Raw genomic sequence first — 25,680 nt, 5'->3', positions numbered from 1 at the left:
CTTCCGGCCGCGGCACTTTGAAAGCGCCGCTTTCAAAAGCACGTGGCTCAGCACAGCTACATGGGGGTCCTTTTCGAAAGGATCCTGCACCTTTTGAAATCCCCTTCTGATCAGCTAACGGAATAAGGGGATTTCAAAAGGTGCGGGGCCCTTTCAAAAAGGAGCCCCGTGCAGCCACGCCAAGCCGCGGCGTGTTTGAAGCACCGCGGCCAGAAGCGTCCTAATGCTAATGAAGCGCTGAATATTCAATTCAGCAACTCATTAGTAACCTTTGAAATGGCCATTGGCATGGCCGTTTCAAAGATTTGTGCTCGTATAGACACACCCTGTTTCTTGGCTTCATCCACAGAAAGAGCTGAAGAAGATCAACAGGGCCCCCGTGGCGTAGATAAGGCCTAGACCTGCTTTTCAGTAGAATTAGATGACAGAGTAGTTACAACTTTGAGAGTCTGTCTACGATGATGCTCTTCCTGTTGCTATTGGTGAAGATGCAATGGTGGGAAACGTCAAGAAAAATGTTGTATAGACACAGACAAGGCATGGAACTCACTCACCTCACATCTCAGTCTTATCTCATCTTTATTTACATATTTTTTCAGGGAGTGTTAAGATTTAATGACACGATATTAATTGGCTTTTTAAACACTATCTTTTTTATATCGATTGTTTGATTTTACTTGTATTCTGTTTGAAATGGTTTACGTAGCCCTCTGAGTATTCTTATTAATATAAAGAGTTCTCATATAAGAGACAGCACAGCTAAAAGCTTAATATCATTTTTCAGATATATTTAAAAATGCACTTCAGTTTTGATATAATTATCTCACATCAGAATCAGTAGACCAGCAACCTTACTGTACAAGCTTTGTCATATGTACTAATCATATTAGTTCTCATCAGCTATGTCTACACAGCAGCATTATTTTGAAATAGTCCGTTCAGGAATAACTATTCTGAAATAGCTTATTTTGAAATAACACAGCTACACAGGAATGCATTTTTAAATAGCACCCAGTTATCTTGAAATAACATGCCCAGGCATACAGTGCCTGTTTTGAAATAGTACCACTGGATGCCATTATGGCTTATTTCAAAATAGTGCTATTTTGTGCCTTAACAGCACCTATTTTGAAACAGCGATTTTGAAATACGTGTTATTCCTCCTGCTGTGAGGTTTACAAAATTCAAAATAACGCACCCGCTATTTTGAATTTATTTCAAAATTAAACAGGCCGTAGAAGAGAGTGGTGGCTGTGAATGGGAAAATGGCATCTAGTTTGTATATCCTTACAGTTTTAGGTTATATAGTCAGCTATTAAAACAGTGAGAATTACACTATATTACAGTACAACAAAATAAACTTTTATAGATTGGCTAATCAATGAATAAGAGAAGATAGGAACTAGCTGTACGTTCCATAGAACACCAAAAATGAAGAGGAATTGTTTAGGTTCTGTCGGGAAATATGCCCCAACAGTAACCCTAATGATGTTAAAAACAAAGTAATTTTAAATACAGATCAATAAAACAAAAAGTATATGTATGTATATATTGTACTGTCTAGCACAAAATTAACTTGTAAACATGAGAAGAGGCAGAACACTGTATTGTACAATTGGTGATTTTCTGCTTAATTACCTAACTATATAATAAAAACAAAATAACAGTTTAAGTACAGTGCATTAAGAATTTATCCTATGCCATGCTGTACATAAGCGTTGCTCTACTGTGGCTTGTGCATACAAAAATTTTAGTAATAAACTTTTTTACTTTTCATTTTGGTGAATGTCTATGATCAGGAAGATTCCATAATTCAGCGTATCCTATTTCCCAAAATTGCTGGATTAAAGAGTTTTAAGTATATCCTTATTTTTATGCTATAACTAAATATAGTGTCACAGAGTAAAAGTTAGTATGAAGTTGAGGTTGGGGAAAATGTTTCTGTATGGAGTGTTGCTCTTGCTTTATTTTAATACTTTTTAGAGAATATTTTAATTATTAAAATTAGAAATTACACTCAGACACTGTCTACACATTTCAGCCAAGAGCAGTGTTAAAGCAAATTCAAACTATCGAAAGGTGTTTAGTTTAAAATTGGTGTATGTTTATATGTTTGTGTGTGTGTGTCTATACATAATTATCACAAAAGAGTAAAGAAAAACCCTGAAGAATGAGGATTTATTTCTTAGCTGTGTTTTAACTAACATTCATAGCCTCTGTCTATTGTAAATCGGTATGTTCCAGTGAATTCCACTTATTAAGGTCGTTGTTCTTTTTTGGGGGCGGGAATTGATTTAAAGAAAGACCAGAAAGAGAGCAAAAACTGGTAGATTTGCAGAAGCCTTCAGTTCCTGCTATACCTCCGAAGAAACCTCGACCACCCAAAACAAACTCTCTGAACAGACCTGGTGCACTGCCCCCACGACGACCAGAAAGACCAGCCGTGCCTCTGTCTCAAGCAAGGTATTTTTACTGTCCGCACAGACTGAATTCAGTTTATGCAAAAGTTGCAAATTCATAGAATACAGATTTTCTGTTGATGGTACTGTTCATTTCCAATTCTAACTTTCTTTGTAATAGTATGAAAGCCCTTTGGATAGATACTTTAGTATCATACTGTCACGCGGGTTTTGCCTAAATTAGCATTTTTGGTCCTATTATAACTCAACTGAATTTATTGTTAGATACTTGCGAGAGATTTATTCCATCTGTAAGGTTTGTGGAGGGTCTACATCAATATATACAATCAAGTTAGTTCAATCAAATTAAATGGCACTCTATTATTCATTTTAAAGTAAGACCAATAAATCTAAATTAGCCAAGGCCTCTGAGTGGCCCTTTCTACTCTCCTGGGTAATTAAATATGATAGAGAATAATATTAGCCAGGATACACCCCTTTTAATCACTGGAGTACCTAGAAAGGGGGCTAAAGATGGTTTGTCCATGTTCCCTGACAATTGTATTCTAAGCACATTATAAACTGGGTTACAAAATGTGCTTGATTACACAGTGACATACTCAGGGTACTGTTCTAGAAAGCACCTTGAAAACTAATTTATGGCCTCCATCTGTGACTGTCAGCATTTTTTACAAGCTTTGCTTAATTAAGTTTTGCAGTGCATTGTAGAAGTAGATCAGGATCATTGACTCCATTTTACAAGTGGGAAACAGAGAATGCAGAAGTTAAGTGACATGCTTATGGTCACAACAGATCTGTGGAAAACGCAAAAATACAACATAAATGTCCTGGCTCTCGGTCCTTCATTTTCACTTTAGGTGATCATACACATGCCTTGATAAGGGCATGTTAAGAAACTGAATAGAATAGCACCCATAGATCATCCCTCCCTTCATTCTTATAATAGCCTATAAAGTCTAATCAATTAATAAAAAAATTTTTTAAGATGCTACACGTGCCATTGAACCCTGTCAGTTGTTTGAAATCTTACTGAAGTGCTTGGGACACAACTGTCTCTTCCCATCTGACTACACAGGTGAAGTTATGAGAGACAAATTAAAATAGCAAATAAAAATAGAATTCCTACAGAAGTTTTGCAGATTCTAGGAGAAAAAAAAAAAAACTGTGGATATTAACAAAAGTCCCCTTAGATGTCTGCTGCTGATGGTTAGCATCAGCATCCTTATTTGATTGTGTGTGCATGGGTGCACCTTACACCTCATGAGTTTCAGTGGCCTGTTTTATATTTTGTAATAAAACTCAGTTTCTCCAGTTAAATAAAAAAAACTTTTGGAGGCTGGATGGGACTACAAGCACTGTGGATTAGATGCCAAGAAGAACCTGCAGCTAGTTTGGACGTGGGAACAAGTTGTTTCAGGATGAATAGCAGAAGGCTGTACAAATAGCAAAAGGTCTGTGCCAGAAATTGAGCATTTTAAGATCTGAGCAACCAGAAGTGCTGGAACTTGGGGTGTTCTGGATGCTGCAGCACCCTCAGACCTGAAGCAATAATAATAACCAGTAGTGACAGAGAAGTAAGCTTGTTAGTCTGTACTCCAACAAACAAAACAGCAGAAATGTAGCACCTTAAAGGCTAACAAACTAATGACCAGGGACATGGTTTCCACTGTCAGCACTCACACTATAAAAATTGTTCCAGCTCCCATGTGAGCAACCTTATGATAAACTTCTCTGCGTGCGATGGACAAGTCCTGAGAACAGTTCCAGCTAGCACTCTTTTTTCTCCATTCAGTACATCTGTGCAAAGAAGTCCAGGGAGGACAAGCTAGGCATGTTGTTGAGATTACCATCAGGACAACTTTACTCGATAGTACATTTCTTCCTGTGATTTTTTTAAGAGAATTGTATTGGCCAAGTAGATCATTCTGACCATCCTCTTTTGTCAAGAGCAGTGCCTTTTTAGTGGTGGTACTTGCCGGTACTGAGTACTGGCACCTTGGCAGCCCCAGCTGCAGGATTGGCAGGGTTTAGGGGAAAGGGGATGGAACCATCCGAGTACCTACTCTTCTTTTTTGTTTAAAAAAAAAAAAGGCACTGGTCATGAGTATCTTTCTAATCCAGTGTGCCAGGAATGTATTAATTTCTTCTATGGTGACAAGTATCAGAGAGATAGCCATGTCAATCTGTGTCTTCAAAAACAAAAATAAGTCCTGTGGCACATTATTATTGTGGCATCTGTTAGTCTGTAAGGTGCCACAGGACTTCTTGTTGTTTTTAATTTCTTCTGTTTCCTTACTTTCAGGGATGTCCTGTCAACTTCATATTGATCAAACAGTATCATCTTGTTTTCCAAATCACCAACTCTTTTTTTTTTACCTTTTTACATTCTTAAATATTTTCTGGATCCTGCAACAATGCTGTTTCTATCCAATATTTTGGGTTTTTTTCCAGATTTCAATAAGACTTTACAGATTTTTTTATCCACTACACCATTTTTAGTCCAAACAGTTCTAATAGATACTGCCATGTTCATGCTTATAAGTCCATCATCATTAACTACATCCAAACCATCCTTTCCCAGATTTCACCACCAGAAGCAGACAGAGGGTAACTGCTTGTATCTGACAGGGAAAAGTAAGGAACAAAATAATAGCACTTGAGAAAATCATGCTTATTTCTAATTTATTAATAGCTAATACTTCTGTTTTAAGAAATACACTAAATATCTAGGTCATTAGTTTCAGGGACATATATTTGTCACATTGTCCCCCATATGCAGAGACATACTCATGTGGATCATAGTATTTTATGTATTGTTATACTAGTGACAATTATTGTGGGGATTATACAGGATTATGAAGCTCACCATAAAACGAGAAATTATTCCATGACTACAGTACAATCCACACTCAAAATGCACGATTTCAAGTTGTGCTTAACTCACATTAACGCAAGTTAAGCGGAACTAAAAATCTCGCTCCCCCTATCCTGTCTCCCCCTATCAGCCCCCCATCCCGAGCTGCCCCGATTCAAACCCTCCCCGCGTGGCCCTGATTCAGCCCCACCCCCACGTGGCTCTTTTTCACCTTCAGCCCCATGCAGTTCTGGTTCCAACAACCCCTGGCCCTGGTTCAGCCCCCGACCCTGCACTGCTCCGGCTCACCTCCTCCCCACATGGCCCTGGTTCACACACCCCAACCCCACCTGGTTCTGGCTCACCCCCATCCCACCCAGCTCCAGCTCACCTCCACACTGTGTAGCTCCATCTTAACTCCTGAAAGGGCCATGTGGCCCCAGCTCACCACCACCCCTGCTCCCTCTGCAGCCCTAACTGACCCCAGGCTTAACCCCCCCTTCCTCCCTCCTATGGCCCCGGCCCACCACCAGGCTTAACCCTCCCCAGTGACACCCCCCCCCAACAGGACTTACCTTTCCAAAGGAGCTCCAGGTGCTCCTGCTGCTTCCCTGGCTGCAGAACCTGCATTCCACTGGGGAAAAAAGCTGCCCTCCCAACTTATGCGAAATTCGAGTTATGCGAGGGTGTGTGGGAATGCAACCCTTGCATAACTCAAGAGACTACTGTACACATCTTTATTGTCTTAAGTGAACTGAAGCTGTCTGGAAATCTCATAATGAATATTCACAAGGATGTTGTGTGTGACCTGTGCAATTTAACCATGTGCTCCTACTGGTAATACCATTTTATTCTGTGTGAGTATTACTGTCTGAGTATTCTGTACTGTGATAATCTCAACTGGTATGTGGTACGTGAGCTTTCTTGCACGGAAGGAAAGGCAGGGTTACTTACGACTGAATCCCTGTTACTATTTAAAAAAATCAGTCCCCCCTATATAAAGTATCATCATTCCTCTGTCGTTTTCTATGCTGAAGAAATTTTCACTCAGAGCCCAATGATGAATAATGTGTACAAGAATCTTTATCTTCTAATGCAACTTTTCTGAAATGCAACCACCACCATCACATCAGACGCTTTGGCCATCAGAGGCTTTTCTTGGGCTGCGATGGAGAGGCAAAGTAGCAGCCCTTCCCCCTTCCTGTTGCTCCTGGAGGCAGTACCTCAATGTTGGTTGCTGGGATCCTCAGCAGAGATTGGGCCCTACTCCCTTCTGGAGATACCTGAGCCACAATGCTAGAGAAGCAGGTAGCCAATGGGTTTCTTGCCTTCCTGGGCCAGTTGGGCTCAGGTTTAAGGCTCCATCCCATGGTCTGGCAAAAGGGATTCAGGCTCTAGCCCTGGAACTTCAAGCTCTAGCTCCTTGCTGCCTCCCCATCTAGCTCCTTGCTGTCCCCAGGCTTAATAGGCTAAATAAGGCTATGTCTACACTGCCAGAGAAAATCAACCTAAAATATACAACTCCAGGTACAAAAATAGTGTAGCTTGTGTCAAAGTATCTTAGGTCGAATTTCCAGTTTTCCCACTGCAGGAGATTGATGGGAGAAACTCTCCCATCAGCTACCCTTATTCCTTGCAACTCGGTGGAGTACTGGGGTTGATGGTGGTGCCATCAGCAGTTGATGTAGTGGGTCCTTACTAGACCCATTATATTGAATTCCAGGAGATCGATCTGTGGAATGTCAATCTCTGGATAAGTGAAGACAAACCCTTTGCTGTAAAAAGTGATACGTGTATCCTTGTTAGTAACACTTTTCATGACAGACTTACTAGCTAACAACAAAAATACATTCACACAAAAAAGCCCAACCGGTCATGTAGCATGTTAAAGACTAGCAGTTGTATTTATTAGATAATGAACTTTCGTGGGTAAGACCCACTTCATCAGCTTTTGAACTAAAAATGAGAAAACAAGGGTGTGAGTATAGGTTGAGATAGAGATAGCAGGGAGGAGGAGAAGAAACCAAGAAAAGAAAAAGGTAGAGGAAGTCACCTATCTTTATTTGAATGAGTGGAATACGTAAATTAAGTGGGATGGATGCCATTCCTGTGAATATCAAAGGTAGAGAAATTGTCCTTGTGCTACGCAAGATAATTGAGATCTCCGTTAAGCTCCAGCTAAATTTGTAAAACTTGCAAATGAATTCCAGTTCAGACGTCTCCCTTTGTAATCTAATGGTAAAATCCCTTTGTAACAAGATTGTTACGTTAAGGTCCATTATTGTATATCCTACAAGATTAAAGTGTTCCCTAGAGGTTTATATGTATTCTGATTTCTGATATCTGATTTATGCCCGTTCATCCTTTTGCACAGTGCTTTGGATATATGTATGTACACAGTTATTTGATCATTTCCTAAAGCTAATTAAGGAATTTAGGGAAAATGTGTGAGAGCAGCCACCAGCAAGAGGTGATGGCCACACTCATCAGAAGCCACCAAAATTTTTTCCTGGGAGTGCCTGTTCTAGTGGGAGGCGTTGTTATAGTGAGGAGGCTGCTTTCATGAACAGATTGGAGAACTGCTGGATCCCATTATCCTCGCATGACATTTTTTTTCTCTTCATCCATTTATCTAAAGCATTGTGGTTCACCAATCCATGTTATATAGGCACTAATTATTAATTACGAGCAACTAAGAATAAGCTGTTGAAGGGTAGCCCTTTGCTCTTAGCTTTCCTTCATATTGAGATGCTGTGAACATTTGAAGAATAATTTAGGACACTACTGTGTCTAAAATAGCTTTTTGACAGGTGTTAAAGAGAAATGAGATAAGGTTAATTCATGCAGTATGTCTGCTTACTAGAGATGGCTCTCTGTGACAGGTTGCAATAATTCGGTGCTACACAGGAGGAACACGTCTCCCCTTTTTATTAATTGCAAGCTGGCAATTTATTGTAACCCATAGAAGCTGGCAATTTATTGTAAACCCCAGACAAACTCTGATAAATGTCTCCTCTCCTTTTTCTAACCGTAGGAGTGAGAGTACAAAAGTAGAGTTAGTGGGCAGTACAGTCTCTGGAACCTTGGAGAAGGACTCCTCAGAAAGAAGCAGTGACATTGGTAAGTTGCTATGTTTTTGAAGTTTCTCTAACAAAGTTGTAGTGTATCTATTTGCATTTTACTAGCAGTTTCTCTGCCCCAAGAAGCAGATAATGGGTTCAGAGTGAATTTTGAATGTAAGGTTAATTTCCCGCTCTTGTTGTTGCATAAACTTTGTAAAGAGAAAATGTAAGCGTGAAACAGTTTTTGCATGGAAAATAGATTATATCGTTAAAAGCTTGAAGTAATTGGTTAGGCCAAATGAATAATTGCACTATATTTTGATAAAGTGAAGATTAATGCATATTATATATTTGTAGTATGTTTAAAGGTGTAGTTACCTATAATTTTTGCATTTCAAATACAAGGGAACTAGAGACTAATTTTAAAAAATCAATTTTTCTAAAAAATTAACTGAAGTGTCTGTTTAGTTTTAAAATGGACATGAACTCTACTTGAGTCAAGATAATAATCAATATCTCTAACATGTACAGTTGAATCACTGAGTCACCTTCAAGAGGAGAAAAGAAAAGATAGGATTTTTAATTTTTTTTTCATTGCTAAGTTTGATATCTGTAAGAGATGTTTCTTGAGAGCAATGTTGTTGTAACTGAGGTGCTGAAAGTGAGGTCTTCTGATTATTGTTTATTTCTGAAAGCAAACCCAGGGACAGTGTCATTTGTATGTGGAAATATTCCAATGACATCTGTTGCAGTCACTCAGTTTAGTAACAACTGCGCAGCAGCAGACGTGTTTTTGTAAGAGGCAGAATCTTTGTACCCTGAATGTAAGCATTACTAGAACTCATTGGTAGCATATGAAGTTATTTAGATGTTTTCCTTTTTTTTCATAGAATTCATTAATAATAGCAGATTTTGGTAAAATATTGTATTTTACATTCATCAAACAGTCTGTCTTTTCTCCAGACTTGAAAGAAAAATGTTATGCACACACATATAATAAACAAACAATTTTTCTTAGATTTATGAAAGGGACCTTTAGTTTTGCTATATTCTAAGGCTATGTCTAGACTTCTAAGAAGATTGACACTGCCTTGGTCGATCTTCCAGAGTTTGATTTAGTACCTCTGCTAGGGATGCACTAAATAAAACTTCCTAAGTGCCCATTTAGGAGTAAGGAAAGTTGATACCTGTTGACCTCCCAAAGTGGAGACAGAACCAAAGCTTGAATTAAAGTACATTGACTCTATACATAATTAACATACCTGGAATTGCATGCCTTAATTCCAGCTTCACACTGAGTGTAGATCTGCCCTTACTGTATCAGCTTTTTGAATGTGTTGCTGTCAGTGTATTTTATGAGAGCAAGTTTGTTTCTACAGGTATAAAGAGTGTGTGGTTTTTTTTAATGAAGGTAAATTTAGCAAAACATGTTATGATTAAATGGCATGAACTGCTTTAAAGATATACATTGTTTTGGATGCTATGACCTTTTACACCGACATGCTCACTGATGGGTTTATGTATATTCAGATTTCTAATGTCTGATTTGTGTGCACTCATTCTTTGGTGAAGTGATTGTCCAATTTGTCCAATATACATAGCAGACGAGCATTGCTGGCATGTGATGGCATACATAACATTGGTGGTCATAGAATCCAAAATTTGAAAATGTGCATTCTAAATAGAGACTTTTAACATCAGATTACACTACAAAGGGAGACATCTGAATAGGAGTTAATTCTCAAGTTTGACACTTTTCACCTCAGTTTCAACAAAGATATAAATTACTTTATGCATTACAAGGACAATTGCCCCATCTTTTGATATTCATAATGATCCCAGGCAGCCCACTTAATTTAATAGACACTTGGAGAAACTATATTTCTTCCCCTGTCCTTCGATCCTTCTGTCCTATCTAGCTGATTCATCAGCTTTTATTTCATTTTTTCTCTCTTCGTTACATTCACTTCGTCTCACTTATCAGTTATCGTTCATCAGGATTTTCCAAGTCTGAAGAAGTGGTTTTGTCCCACAAACGCTCATCACCTAATAAATGTACTATTAGTCTTAGAAGTGCTGCAGAAGCTATTTTGTTTTGTGAAGATACTGACTAACATGGAACTAGTAAATTTCTGTTCTTTTCCCGAACCGTATCAGACTTTTTATTTTTTGAGGTGGGGCTGGTAGGAATAACAGAAGCAAACCCAAAAAGCACCTAACAATATGGCCCACAAAAAATGATCAAATCACAATTGCAGCATGCTGCATATGGTTTTGGCCACTGAGTTGCAAGTAACTTTAATGGGAAAAAAAGCTGACTGAGGTGAAGGACAGAATAGTGTGAACACCTAGATAAAATCTGATAGGGTCAAGCGAGCAGGAACTCTACAAGATGTATCTTTCCAGCTCATCAGAGTTCATGGAAAAATTATATTTGGGAATGAAAGAGGACCTAGTGTTCATAATTTACTTGGATTTTCAAAAAGGTATTGATTAAGGAAATAAGCAGCCCCCTGGCAGTGGGCAAAGTTCTGTGACTGATTAAAATTTTTTAGGCTAAAATGAGTTGCAGTGAGTGACCGCTCCTTGAAATGGAGAGGGATTATGTGCCCATGGTTTCCTATGGACCAGTGTTATATATATGTATTTATTAATCATTTATGAGAGCAAGGGACAGTAATTGGTGAAATTTTGTCACAAATAAATTGTTAGTAAAAATGTTAGATATTTGAGAGCTGGATTTGAAAGCACTGACTGCTTGGTCAGAATGAGGCCAGAGGGAGTTCAACTGGTAGACGTGCAAGATAGTGAACATTGCCCAAACTGCCTTAACTTCATAACACAGTAAACAAGTCACCATTCTTGGGGGTTAGCAACAGTAAGAGGTGATCTCTCTTCAAAGGTTTGCACATCTGAGAGCAGTTGTGTTCTGTGGCCTCCGCAGGTAGCCATGTGTGGGAGTTTGTCACTAAAGCAGGTTTTACTGTATAAACTGGTGATCTCTGAGGAAAGAGGACAGCCCCCAGCTGGCTCTGTTTCCCCTTTTGCTTCAGATAAAATAGGAACCATCTTCTTCTTACCCCAACTGATGGGTGGGGCTCAGTACTGTAGAAAGCATGCAAACAGAGACTGTAGCTGTTGTAGAAGTAATCTTTAAAGATGGCCTTTCTAATAGCTCTCACATAGCCATTTCACTTCCATCTTGGTCATTGTCTTACCTTTCCATTTCTACAATAACCTAAACAGAGCTATTCCGGGTCACTGAGAACCTCCTTTAGGATGAGGAGGATGAACACCAGTCATCGCCAATCATATGTGGCCCAGCTCAATTTCTTGATGCTATAATGTGCTTGTCAACAGAATGGTGCTTCAACAGTGTCCTGGCCCACCTGGCAGTGGGAATTTTGTCACCTTCCTAATCTGCACTGGGGTACTCTCACTGTCAGTAAGGTTCTACTGTACTCTCTGTCAGAGAGGTGTTGAATATTGGCGCACAAATCATAACTGAGTTGCCACTGCTTGAGCTTCACTAGATTGATATTGTGCAGTTCATTTAGGCCAGGTCTACACTAGCCAGAAACTTCAAAATGGCCATTTCGAAGTTTACTAATGAAGCGCTGAAATATGTACTCAGCGCCTCGTTAGAATGCAGGTGGCCACGACACTTTGAAATTGACGCGGCTCGCCACTGCGCAGCTCGTCCAGACGGGGCTCCTTTTCAAAAGGACCCCAGCAACTTCGAAATCCCCTTATTACCATCTGTTCATAGGAATAAGGGGACTTTGAAGTAGCTGGAGTCCTTTTGAAAAGGAGCCCCATCTGGACGAGCCGTGCGGTGATGAGCCGCGCGGCGGCGAGCCACGTCAATTTTGAAGTGCCGTGGCCGCCCGCATTCTAACGAGGTGCGGAGTATATATTTCAGCGCTTCATTAGTAAACTTCGAAATGGCCATTTGCATGACCATTTTGAAGTTTTTGGCTAGTGTAGATGTAGCCATAAGGTTGTAATTTCAGAAAGTTAGATTTAAATTGTCTTCAGATGGAAGATAACCTTTGAGAAGTTAGCTAACATGATGTTTCTCACAACTTTTGCAGTGTGTTTAGAGAGAGATGCATCTTGTTCTGCATAATATCAGTATCAGATGTTCATGGATAAACCCTGGTCTCATTTGGATTTATCCATGACATATCATCTCCTTCTCTATACAGACTGGAATGTTGTGGTCAGGATTATCGTAATAGAACTCCTTAAGGTCATATTCTAGCTTGATGTAATTTGCAAGTGAAAACAAGCCCCTGTGGTATGCAAAATAAACTGCTTATCTCAAGTCATAAAGAATTGAGAGACTAGTTGATGGAATGTGTTTGATTCTGTGAGTTTTAAATTCAATTATCAGTAAAGTGGAGGACTTTTTTACAGCTATTAACATCTTTTTGCCCTTTTTTCCTCCTACAGACAATCTTTAAAAATGTTTTGGAAAAGGCTGTCTTACAAAATATAACATTTTAGTTAGACATACAGTAAGGAGCATGAAAAACAAACCATTCTCCTTTCCTCCTCACTTTTTGTTTTTTGTTCTTTTTTCCCCCTACTTTAGTGATGCCTTTCTTTTCCTTTCTGCTCATATTTCATCAGGCTTTTCCCATTTACATCTCTTTACCATGGGTAACTCTTCTTCACTTGATGAGGGTAAGGCTTTTTTCCATCTCTTTTCTATCTTGACCTTTACCTTAGTTAAGAAGGAATAGCATGCATTTTGTGAAACTACTGTTGTACATTTTGAATTCTTTAATTGCTAGTGGGTGGATATAGTGCAATAATTTCAATCACTGTACGCTAATATCATACATAAACATTATCTAACTAGCTAATAAAATTCCATGTTGAGGGGTTATCTGATGTATATGTTTTATGCATACACGATCGATCGACAACTGGTTTCTATCTATCAGGCATTTATATTCAAACGATGCCATCCCAACATGTAGCATTCATTTCATTGTGGCATCATTACGTGTTACACAGCAGAAGGGCCATTTAATAACATCTTTGAGCTGTTAGCCAGTGTGAAGTAAAATATAGAAAGTGGGGTTTTCAGAAACACCCATTGACTTTCAACAGGGTCATGAGCCCAAGTCATTGCGTGCTTGTCTTCAGTGGAAGTATTTCCAGGTATATCAGTATCATCATACGAGTATGGCTAAACAACTATAGAACATAAGAACATAAGAATGGCCATACTGGGTCAGACCAAAGGTCCATCAAGCCCAGCATCCCATCTGCCGACGGTGGCCAATGCCAGGTGCCCCAGAGAAGGAGAAAAGAAGACAAGTGATTTATCTCCTGCCATCCATCTCCTGCCCTTGTTATGAAGGCTAGGGCACCATACTTTATCCCTGGCTAATAGCCATTTATGGACCTGACCTGCAAAAATTTATCAAGCTCTTTTTTAAACCCTAATAGAGTCCTGGCCTTCACAGCCTCCTCGGGCAAGGAGTTCCACAGGTTGACTGTGCGCTGTGTGAAGAAAAATTTCCTTTTATTAGTTTTGAACCTACTACCCATCAATTTCATTTGGTGTCCCCTAGTTCTTGTATTATGGGAAAAGGTAAATAATTTTTCTATATTCACTTTCTCCACACCATTCATGATTTTATATACCTCTATCATATCGCCCCTCAATCGCCTCTTTTCCAAACTGAAAAGTCCCAGTCTCTCTAGCCTCTCCCCATATGGGACCCTTTCCAAGCCCCTAATCATCTTAGTCGCCCTTTTCTGAACCTTTTCTAATGCCAATATATCTTTTTTGAGGTGAGGAGACCACATCTGCACGCAGTACTCGAGATGTGGGCGTACCATAGTTTTATATAGGGGAAGTATGATATCTTTTGTCTTATTATCGATCCCTTTTTTAATAATTCCTAACATCCTATTTGCCTTACTAACTGCCGCTGCACACTGCGTGGATGTCTTCAGAGAACTATCCACTATAACTCCAAGATCCCTTTCCTGATCTGTCGTAGCTAAATTTGACCCCATCATGTAGTACGTGTAATTTGGGTTATTTTTTCCAACATGCATTACCTTACACTTACCCACATTAAATTTCATTTGCCATTTTGCTGCCCAATCACTCAGTTTGCTGAGATCTTTTTGTAGTTCTTCACAATCCCTTTTGCTTTTGACTGTCCTGAACAACTTGGTGTCATCTGCAAACTTTGCCACCTCACTGCTTACCTCATTTTCTAGATCATTGATGAACAAGTTGAACAGGATCGGTCCCAGGACTGAGCCCTGGGGAACACCACTAGTTACCCCCCTCCATTGTGAAAATTTACCATTTATTCCAACCCTTTGTTTTCTGTCTTTTAACCAATTTCCGATCCATGAAAGGACCTTTCCTCCTATCCCATGACCACCTAATTTACATAAAAGCCTTTGGTGTGGGACCGTGTCAAAGGCTTTCTGGAAATCTAGGTATATTATGTCCACTGGGTGTCCCTTGTCCGCATGTTTATTAACCCCTTCAAAGAATTCTAATAGATTAGACAGACACGACTTCCCTCTGCAGAAACCATGCTGACTTTTGCCCAACAATTCGTGCTCTTCTATGTGCCTTGCAATTTTACTCTTTACTAGTGTTTCTACTAATTTACCTGGTACTGATGTTAAACTTATCGGTCTATAATTGCCAGGATCTCCTCTAGAGCCTTTTTTAAATATTGGTGTTATATTGGCCGTCTTCCAGTCATTTGGTACCAAAGTGGATTTAAAGGATAGGTTACAAACCACTGTTAATAACTCCGCAATTTCACATTTGAGTTCTTTCAGAACCCTTGGGTGAATGCCATCTGGTCCTGGAGACTTGTTACTATTCAGCTTATCAATTAATTCCAAAACCTCCTCTAATGTCACTTCAATCTGAGTGAGTTCCTCAGATTTGTCGCCTAAAAAGGCTGGCTCAGATTTAGGAACCTCTGTAACATCTTCAGCCGTGAAGACTGAAGCAAAGAAATCGTTTAATCGCTCCGCAATGGCACTGTCTTCCTTGATCGCTCCTTTTATATCTTTATCATCCAAGGGCCCCACTGCTTTTTTAGCAGGCTTCCTGCTTCTAATGTATTTAAAAAACATTTTACTATTGTTTTTTGAATTTTTGGCTAGCTGTTCCTCAAACTCTTTTTTGGCTTTTCTTACTACATTATGACAGTTAATTTGGGAGTGTTTATGTTCCTTTCTATTTTCCTCACTAGGATTTGACTTCCACTTTTTAAAAGCTGCCCTTTTCTCTCTCACTGCCTTTTTAACATGGCTGTTTAGCCATGGTGGTTCTTTGTTAGGTCTCTTACTGTGTTTTTTTATTTGGGGTATACATTTAAGTTGGGCCTCTAGTATGGTGTCTTTAAACAGTTTCCATGCAGCTTCCAGGGATTTTAGTTTAATTACTCTACCTTTTAGTTTCTGTTTAACTAGCTTCCTCATTTTAGTGTAATTCCCCTTTTTGAAATTAAATGCCAGAGTGTTTGACCGCTGCGGTGTTCTTCCCAACACAGGAATATTAAAAGTTATTATATTGTGGTCACTATTTCCAAGCGGTCCAGTAACAGTTACCTCTTGGACCAGATCCTGCGTTCCAGTCAAGACTAGATCGAGAACCGACTCTCCCCTTGTGGGTTCCTGTACTAGCTGCTCCAAGAAGCAGTCATTTAAGGCATCAAGAAATTTAATCTCTGAATCCCGTCCTGAGGTGACATGCACCCAATCAATATGGGGATAATTGAAATCTCCTATTATTACTGTGTTTTTTATTTTGATAGCCTCTCTAATCTCCCTTAACATTTCAGCATCACTATCACTGTCCTGGTTAGGTGGTCGGTAATATATTCCTAATGCCATATTCATATTAGAGAAATGAATTGTTATCCATAATGATTCTATGGAACATTTTGATTCCTTTAGGATTTTTACTTCATTTGATTCTATATTATCCTTCACATATAGTACCACTCCGCCACCCGCACGACCTGTTCTGTCTTTCCGATATAATTTATATCCCGGTATGATAGTGTCCCACTGATTGTCCTCATTCCACCATGTTTCTGAGATGCCTATTATGTCAACTTCCTCCTTTGATATGAGGTACTCCAGTTCACCCATCTTATTAGACAGACTCCTAGCATTAGTGTAAAAGCATGTTAGAAAACTACCACTATTTATATGTCCGCCTTTCACAGACACGGTGGATTTTTTTATGCATGATTGTTTTACATCTGATCTTGCCCATATATTATTTCCCACGTTCCCTATCTGACTAACTTCTAGGGAATCCCTGTCTATGGAGCCTCGTGTAAGAGAAGTCTCCGTCCGATCCAGGTGCTCCCCCGCACCAATCGGCTTTCCCCCACCTCTTAGTTTAAAAACTGCTCTATGTCCTTTTTAATGTTTAATGCCAGCAGTCTGGATCCACCTTGATTTAGGTGGAGCCCATCCTTCCTGTATAGGCTCCCCCTACCCCAAAAGTGTCCCCAGTTCCTAATAAATAGTTATACCATCTGTGGATTCTCTTATTCCAAAATAAAAGTGGCCTTTTTTCAGATCAGCTTAAGCCACTTCTAAAGCAACATAGCCAGAAAAAGCACTATAACATCATTGTTACAGACCTCCTAGGTCTCAGGCTGCTGCCACACTACCATTGTCTCATCAGCGGTGCCATGGCAATGAGGCAATTCAAAGCAGGCAAAAGAGGTGCTAATGTGGATATTCAGCACCTCATTAGCATAATGGCAGTTGTATGAACAGACTTCGAATTGCAGATTGACAGTGAAGATGGGGGCAGCTTCAAAGTAAGTGCCCCACTTCGACATTCCCTTACTCCCACAGAACTAGATCGGAGTAAGGGAATGTCAAAGCAGGACGCTTATTTTGAATCTGCCCCCATCTTCACTGTCAATCTGCAATTCGAAGTCTGTTTGCCTGGCTACTGTTATGCTAATGAGGCACTGAATATGCACGTTAGCACCTCATTAGCCTGCTTCGAATTGCCTCATTACCATGGCACCCCCAACAGAAAAATGGTAGTGTAGCAGCATCCATAGAGTCTCTGTCTGATACCTGCCTTCCTTGGAAGTGGGACACCGTGGTCAAGCCCAGCATACCGTTTTCACAAAGCTCAGGCTTCGTTGGTACTCTGGTTTATAGTTTAACTGTTGAGGGATACTTATTGGTCCTAGGTCTGGTCTATACTACTATAGCCCTATATCGGTATAACTACAGTGCTCAAGGGTGTGAAAAATACACACTCCTAAGCAATGTACTTTTAGTGACCTAAAATCCTGTGTAGACAGCAGCTTCTCCCGTTAACAGTACTACCCCCCTCAGGGAGGTGGTTTAATTATACTTACAGGAGAGCTCTCTTCCATCAGGTGGAGCATCTTCATTAAAGCACTACAGTGGTACAGTTATATCAGTGCAGCTGTGCTGACGTGGTTGTTTAAATGTAGATTTGGCCTTGGGTTTTGGACCTCTAAATGATTCACTCTTTACTTGAGACAGCACAAAAGACACATACAGACCATGCAAACTAAGGCCCCCTGTGTGTAATTCTCCCTCTCAATTTGCTGAACACTCCTGAGCATTCTTTGAGAGTTAGTCAGTGTTTTTAGGGTTTCATATCACCGCTCCTGGGCCTCAGTCCTCCTGCTCAAACTTGTCTTCAAAATAATGGAGTTTCCCTTCACTCTTGCCCAAGCAAGACCCTAAAACTCTGTGGTTTTCAAAGACAGTGCTAACATCTTGCTTCTTTGCACCTATGTTCCTTCCATTCTGCAGACAAGTACGAAAGAAACTATTTTATATGGGTTGCAACCAGCCCATTATTCTGCTAGGCTAGATTTATTCAGTTGTTGATGGTCTTTAATGATTTTCCCTTTCAGAGGCAGACAGCCTAGCACGAGTCGCCCTCTTCTTACCGCAAGAAAGACAATGCAGAAATACAGCAAAGACAGCCATAGGGGCATAAAAATACAGTGGAGTCATAGTGTCAAATGGAATTAATATGTTGAACATACACCCCAATGGGGCAAGGGCCTGCATCCTGCAGCTCTTTAAGGACTTATTTGTGGCTCCCGACACTAAAATTGCAAATTTAAAAAAAAAAACAAAAAAAAAAACCTCCTGATTATTTTCGATCAAAGTCCAACAGAGACCAGATCATATCTAAATAGCAAACGATATGTGATCTCAAAACGTTGGATAACTCCCCCTTTAATATGTGCAGTGCATTTTGGAATATGATGATGTATCTGTGTTTTGATCGTGTTGCTAATAGCCTTGCTTTTGAAAAGGAAAAGGAAACTTGCTGCATTCCGGTTGTATATAAATCCTGGATAAGCTTATTTTGTGACATCATGCAAATAACTAGACCACCTTGTTCCTTGCCAATCTCATCTGTAAAACCTGGAAGAAGTAGTACTTCAATGAATGTTGAGGGCAAAATGAGAATTCTAATGAAGCTACATTCTGAACCTGCACCTAGAATCCCTCAGCACAATGCTGTACATATTCATTTTAACACCGTTCTATCAAGTAGCCAGAATTATTAGAATAGCAGAGGTGCATTAAGTTGTAATATAAATGTTAGCTAACTGAGGATTACCCATAACCACAGCCTTGAACTGTAAAAATTGTTATCAGGGAGTTAACAGTAGTCCGTAAATTAATTAATTTAAATTAATTAATTAATTCCCTAGTACTACAAGAGCCAGGAAAATGTGGTAAAACAGAATTATAAACCACTCTCCATGTGTGCTGGGTTGTCTAAAAGCAGCCTACAAATTTCTTTTAGTTTAGCTTAGTTTTCTTGACCTCCACTTTCTCAGCGTCTTCTGAAACTTTAAAACTAAAAGCTTGATAAAAGCACTGACCCAGACCTTAGGAGGGTACCATATGGCAACTTTCAGCATTCACTTTTCAACTATCCAAGATTCGGAATAAAATCTGAAAACACTGCTATTTATTTTAGAAAAGAAAACCATCAAATTACTGTCTTATGGAGCCTTAGGTATCTAAATACTTGCATGAAAAGCAAGAGGGTTGGGAAAGCTCTTGCATACAACCTATGTCATTCTAGATTCAAAAACATATACTGGCTAAACAATGGAAGCCCTTTAAGTCACAGCCCCTGTCAAGGCCCTTCCAACCTTGTGGGCTCCCTGACTTTTATCACTGACAGTCCCGCTACCTGGCAAAGTAGGACCAGTCTAAGACCTCTTCCGAGGTAAAGCACTCGTTTTGATGATGCACTCAAGACAAGAGTACGAGTGCATCAGATCCTTCCCTTCTGTTCCTCATCAGGCTCTGCCCATTCCTCCTAGCCCAATTGGCTATTACATCGGACCAATGGTCCTCCCGTTGGTTGCAGTGGGCTATGCAATTTCCTTTAATTTCCCTCCACCTTCTCCCCCTACCCTCCTGCTCATGCCTCTTAAGAAACCCCTCTCATGAGCAGCTCCTCCTCTAGGGGGTTTGGTTGATCTTGAACCTGGGGACGATCTGGCTTCCAAAATTGGGGTTTTCCCTGGATGGACCTCTTTATGTTCTGGAGCAATCACAAGTGTCCTCAATTTTGCTCCTTCCAGGGCCTCAGTTGCGGCTCCTTAGCTGACACATTCCTAACACCCTGGAACTCGGGGCTGCTCTTTGCCTCCCCCCACATTCCCTCTCATGCACAAGGCACCTGTCAAGATTGGCGGGGACAGGGAGGTCATTATCCTGATATGCATGGCCTGGGCTCATCAGCACTGGTACCCGACACTGATGGATCTCTTAGTGCTTCCTTCCTCTCTTCTTCCCCTGCTTCTGGACATTATCACACAGGACCACAGTCATCTCTGCCACCTGTACCTTCACTCTGTTTGCCTCATGGCATGGAGGCTTCATGGTTAAACCCAGTTGAACAGTCATGCTCAGAACAAGTGTGGCACGTGTTCCTCAGCAGCTGTTAGCCATTCACGAGGCACTCATATTTGACTAAGTGGACACACTTTTCCTGCTGGTGTCATCAGCATGACCTCAGAACCGTGTCTACCTCTGTCCTGTAGTGCTTGGATTATCTTGTTTCCCTGAACCAGAAGAGTCTCATTACTTCTTCCCTCATGGTCCACCTGGTGGCCATCTTGGCCTTCCATCTGGGGGAGCGCAGGCATTATGTTTTGGCAAACCCCATTGTGGGTGCTTTCTCAAGTGTATGGAGTGCCTTGGCCTGCCAGCCAGTTCCTTCTTGGGACTTTAACCTGGTACTATGTGTTCCCATGGGTCCCCTGCCTTTGAAACTTTGGCCATATTTTCCCTCCTTTACTCCTCCTGGAAAGTGGCCTTCCTGGTGGCTTTCTCCTCTGCCAGAATGGTGTAGGAGCTCCAGGCCCTCATGTCAGAACCTCCATACGTGGTATTCCATAAGGCTAAGGTTCAACTCTGCCTTCACCCAGCTTTCCTTCCAAAAGTGGTCTCTGGCTTCCATACTAGTCAGGACATTTTCCTTCCTGTTTTCTATCCTAAATCTCACAGCTCCCCGCAAGAGCAGCATCTGCACTCTCTCTCTGCAAAGCAGACTCTTGCCTTCTACACTGAATGGACCAAGCCCTTCCGCAAGACATTGCAGCGTTTTTTGGCTGTTGCTGATCATGTGAAGGGGCTTCCAGTTTCAACACAACACATCTCTTCCCGGATCATGTCCTGTATAGGAATCTGCTACAACCTCATTAAGGTTGCCTCGCATTATATTGTGGCACTGTAGGAGTCCTGGGATGCCCAGCCCTTGGCCTAGGGCAGGCGGCAACCAAAAGAGGGTTATAACACCAGCCCAGCCCTCAGTCTGGGGCGGGGCAGCAGTTCACCATTGCAATACAATACAGGCCCAGCCCTCAGTCTAGGGCGGGGCAGCAGTTCACAATAGTAATACAGTCCAGGCCCAGCCCTCAGTTCAGGGTGGGCAGCAGTTCACAGCTGTAACACAGTCCAGGCCCAGCCCTCAGTCTAGGGCAGGGCAGCAGTTCACAATTGCAACACAATACAGGCCCAGCCCTCAGTTCAGGGCGGGGCAGCAGCACAAGGATTTGAGCACAGGCCCAGCATGGGCTGGCCCTGTCAAGAAGGGGGTGGGGGGTCGCAGGCCCTGCCACTCCACTGCAACCCGGCCCGGGGCCCTGGGGGTCACTCACACACGACCACGGCAGTGGGGATCCAGGCCGCAACACACTGCCATGGGTTCGGGAGCGTCGTTCCCCAGGCCACTTCCTACCTCTACCTCCACCGGGGGAAGGTCCCAGTCCATCTGGTCAGGGGGTCCCGCGGGGTTGGTCTCCTCCAAATCGTCCACCTTCGGGGGCTCCGGCCAGTCACTCATGTCGACGTCATTGGGGTAGTCTGGTGGCGGTAGCACGGTGGGCCCGAGGCGATCCTGGGCCTGGGGGCTGCAGCGGTCCGCCGGGACTCTGGGGCAGGCCGCTCCTGGGGCCTTGTGGTTGCTCACCCTCGCCGGTCTGGCCACGTCTGGGGCTTCCTCCAAGGCGGGGGGTCTCTGCTGGCATGAGGGTCCTGGCAGGTCTGGGAAGTCCGGGTAGTCCCCCTGGGGCATCTGGATCCGTGGTTGCTCGGGGCCGCTGGGGACTTGCTCCTCCGGCCCGGCCTGGTGGCAACAGGCCCTCTGCCCCTGGCGCCGGGGAGCTCATGCAGGCGCCTCCTCCCTGTCCAGAGGCCCAGGCTTTAATGGGTCCTGAGCCCTGCCCTTGGCTCTTCTAGCCCTAGGCCCCACCCTCTGAGGGGCGGGCCACTGGTGTTCTGGCTCCAGGCCCACCCACCAGGGCCTCTGCGCAGCCTCCTCTGCCTCTGAGTCCGCAGGAGGCCATATTGACTCACTACAGGCAATTCCGTGCAAGCTCAAGCCCCTTCCACTGCCTTCCTGGCTCATGTTCCTCACCAGAAAATCTGTAAAGCTGCAACATACTAACTTTCAAATTGCACTATGCTGTTGGGCAACAGAATAGACAAGATGCAATATTTGGGGTTACTGTCCCTGAATCAGCCATATGTTGACTCCAATGCCTTCTCCTGGGTATGGCTTGTGAATCGCCTAACTCTAATAGACATTAGCAAGCACTCGAAGAAGAAAAAACAGTTACCATTGTAACGGTTCTTTTTCTAGATGTGTTGCTCATATCTATTTGATACCCACCCTCCTTCCCCACTGTCAGAGTATCCAGCAAGAAGAAGCTGAGGGGCAGTTGGATCTGCAGGGTCATATATACGCGCCACTCCAGAGGGCTCCACAGCCAACCCAGCTAGGTGGTAGCTAGGGTAGAACGTTCCAAAAGTTGCACATGTGATGCACATACACCTAACTTGAATAGATGTGAGCATCACACGTTGAAGAACAACAGTTACACAGGTGCCTAACCAGTTTTTCTTTATTTGGGTTCTGACTAATGCTTTAACAGGATTCTATGTAAAGCATCATTGGGTTTTTGCAGTCTCTCAAGTTTGGCAGCAGATAACAAGTTAGATCATTCCACCCAGAACTCTTTTCTGTGTTTTGAATGAAATATACACATAGTCTGTTTTAAACAATTTTTTCTATAAAAGAGCTGTGGGTTTAGAACCTTGAAGAACTGGGATATTGCTCAAACCCTTTCATCTATTTCTTATAAATAGAACCTCTCACAGAGGACACCAGGTTTCACTGTGAGCAAAGTTGTTATACCACCCATCCGTTTTGTGAATGGTCTTCTACGTTCAGATGCTCTCAGGTCTCCCTGACTTCAGTGACACACACATACAGTTGCTGAATTTGACCTTTATGGTTTACATTGAATAAAATGTGAGTGTTTCATTACTCTGATCGTATCTACAAACATGTATCCAATGATAATTCACAAATAAGATCAGCAGTGCTACGCTTAAAAAGGGAGAGAGCCTATTTCATCAAATGTAATCTTTTTATGTACCAACCAGGACTTTAAATTAATGTCACCCTTTTTCACTGGTTGCTTTCCATCATAGTCCAATTAGCTGTAGTAGTTAATTATCTTTTATAAGAAAAAAAGGAGAAAAGTGGAGCTTTGGACAGAAGTCGCAAGACAGAGGATGGTCATTACAGTGAAGCTGTCCGTGTATTTTCTTGGTTCAGTGGTGGAAGAGATGGAAGTCAAGAGGGTCAAAATTTACCTTTATTCCCCATTTTTAAAACTTAAGGCAGAATTGTGTATAGTGGTTCAAATGAATGTCATGGGTCCTAACTCAAGCTGGGCAGCTCATTAACTGTGTGATCTTAGGCAAGTCACTTAACCTCATCATGCCTTATTCACCTCAGCTGGAAAACTAGATAGACGTGGGGTATTACTGAAAATCAGATGCCACATTTGAACTCAGATTGCCAGAGAAATCTTGTGACCCCTTCCCCACTTCTCACTGCTTTGGCTCACCCTCCCTGGGGATTATGAACCCTGCTCTAGTTTGAACAAAAAGCAGCGCTAGCAGGGACAGGAAAGGTTTCAGATATATGTTGGCTGGTTGGAAATTTAAAGTTTAATCCATTCTCTTCCACAGGGGCCCATTGCATCATCTGACCTTTGCAAAGATGAACTTGTAACCTTAGACTGTCAGATCCTGAGTGGCAGAATGTGTAACATAGCACAGTGGCAAGGCTACGATGCAAATTACAAGATCCAACAACAGATGTGCTAGAGTCATGGTCATCAGAGGACAGGCAGTTACTTGTCTGTGGAAAGAGTTGTTCCTAAATTCTTGTAAAATTCTGAGAATAACCTTTAGACCCTAAAAAAATTATTGAAAGTAGCGTATATAACTTCAGTAGGTATTCTGGAGGGATACTACTGCCCCAGAGATACACAGTTTAAAATTTAGTTCGCATTTAACTTGCAGCAGTTCTGAGTACTTAAAATCAGTTTGTCACTTAATGTGCAACAGTGTATCCATGTAATGGGTCTTTATTTTCTATTATCTATTACTTTAAGAGGATTACCCAAAACTTGATCTGCAGAAGATTAATTACTCATTTACCTGATCTGAATACAATCACATTTAAGAGTGTGTTTGTAGAATGAAGGACTTACAGACTTTAGTTGTCATCCAATGCATTCTTTTATCAAGTTTATTCTTGAATTACATATTCCAATAATTTGATAAAATGGAGTGGGGGGCTGATATATCTTTCTCATACAAACACAGTAGAAGTCAGGTTTCACCTGAAGTTGAAGTAGCTGAAACAATGTTGTCTATAAAACAAAACGAATGATGTTAAACTATCTGATTCAAATGAGTTCAAGAGCAATTATATTCCTTCAGGTGTCATATCCCTCCCTTAGTACTAGTATGTGGCTGGATTCAGTAAATACACCATCAGCGTGTTTCATGTCATATAACCAGGTTCCCATCCTCTGAATCTACTTATCTTGGGTCCTATAGAGTTTTAGGAGTCTGAGATATTTTCTTTTAATTATTGTTATTAAATCTGGTCTAATGATTGATGTCAATTAGCGATAAGTATCAAATACTGTCGTGCAAATTTAGTATTTGTGATACAGATGCTGGGAGAATATGCATACTATTTTCTGCCTCAAATTACTGAAAGAAAAACGATTAGCATCTCTAGCAGCAATACAGTAATTTAGCATGTGCAGTTTTTCGTTTCGCATGGCTGGCCCAGTTTTGTCATTCAGCTTTAACCACGCCACTAGGCAAAAGGGGCTCATTTTGCACTTTCCATTCCTGATTATAACAGATCCAAAAGAACAAGAATGCATGGCTGAAGCTAAAAGCGACTAGATTTCAGATGCCCTGAATTAAAATGCAAAAAACAAAAAAGCTCCATAAGGGTAGTTAAATTGTGAAATAAAAAATAACATGATGTAACAAGGACTTAATTACTTTGAGATTAACCAAAGGTTTTGTTTTGTATTTAATATAAATTAATATTGTTTCTCTTGGAGAGTGATTCTCAGAATTGACTCAATGTCATCTTTGTTTTTAAGATCTGGAAGGTTTTGACTCTGTAATACCAGTTGCTGAGAAGCTTAGTCATCCAACCACAACTAGACCGAAAGCTACTGGCAGACGACCTCCATCCCAGTCACTCACATCTGTATGTTCATTTTTATTTCCTTTCCTTTTCAATTTTGTTTTGTGAATTTCTTCCCCCACTCCCCACTTTGGTAAGTGTCTGTATTAGTCAGTCCATTTATTAGTGCTGACATAGGTGTATCAGTCATGAGGGCTGCATCTACACTAACAAGTTCTTCTGAAAGATTTTTCAAAATAAGGCGACTCTTTC

General features: G+C 41.3%; 1 protein-coding gene across 6 annotated transcripts in view; it reads left to right on the top strand.

Moving 5' to 3' along the window:
• Window positions 1–25,680, top strand: part of SH3KBP1 (SH3 domain containing kinase binding protein 1) — a 335,142-nt gene that overhangs the window by 297,214 nt on the left and 12,248 nt on the right. For 3 of the 6 annotated variants that reach the window (XM_074983363.1, XM_074983365.1, XM_074983361.1), the window contains 4 exons: window positions 2,301–2,463; window positions 8,309–8,394; window positions 12,972–13,025; window positions 25,382–25,491. In XM_074983363.1, the coding sequence (XP_074839464.1) occupies window positions 2,301–2,463; window positions 8,309–8,394; window positions 12,972–13,025; window positions 25,382–25,491 (413 nt within the window). Of the gene's footprint in view, window positions 1–2,300; window positions 2,464–8,308; window positions 8,395–12,933; window positions 13,026–25,381; window positions 25,492–25,680 lie in introns of all 6 variants that reach the window. The other 3 variants (XM_074983364.1, XM_074983362.1, XR_012643836.1) reach the window with 2 other exon arrangements.

This window comes from Carettochelys insculpta, chromosome 1 (assembly GCF_033958435.1).
Source record: "Carettochelys insculpta isolate YL-2023 chromosome 1, ASM3395843v1, whole genome shotgun sequence".
Classification (NCBI taxonomy): domain Eukaryota; kingdom Metazoa; phylum Chordata; order Testudines; family Carettochelyidae; genus Carettochelys; species Carettochelys insculpta.
This window is presented reverse-complemented; position numbering and strand designations above follow the sequence as displayed.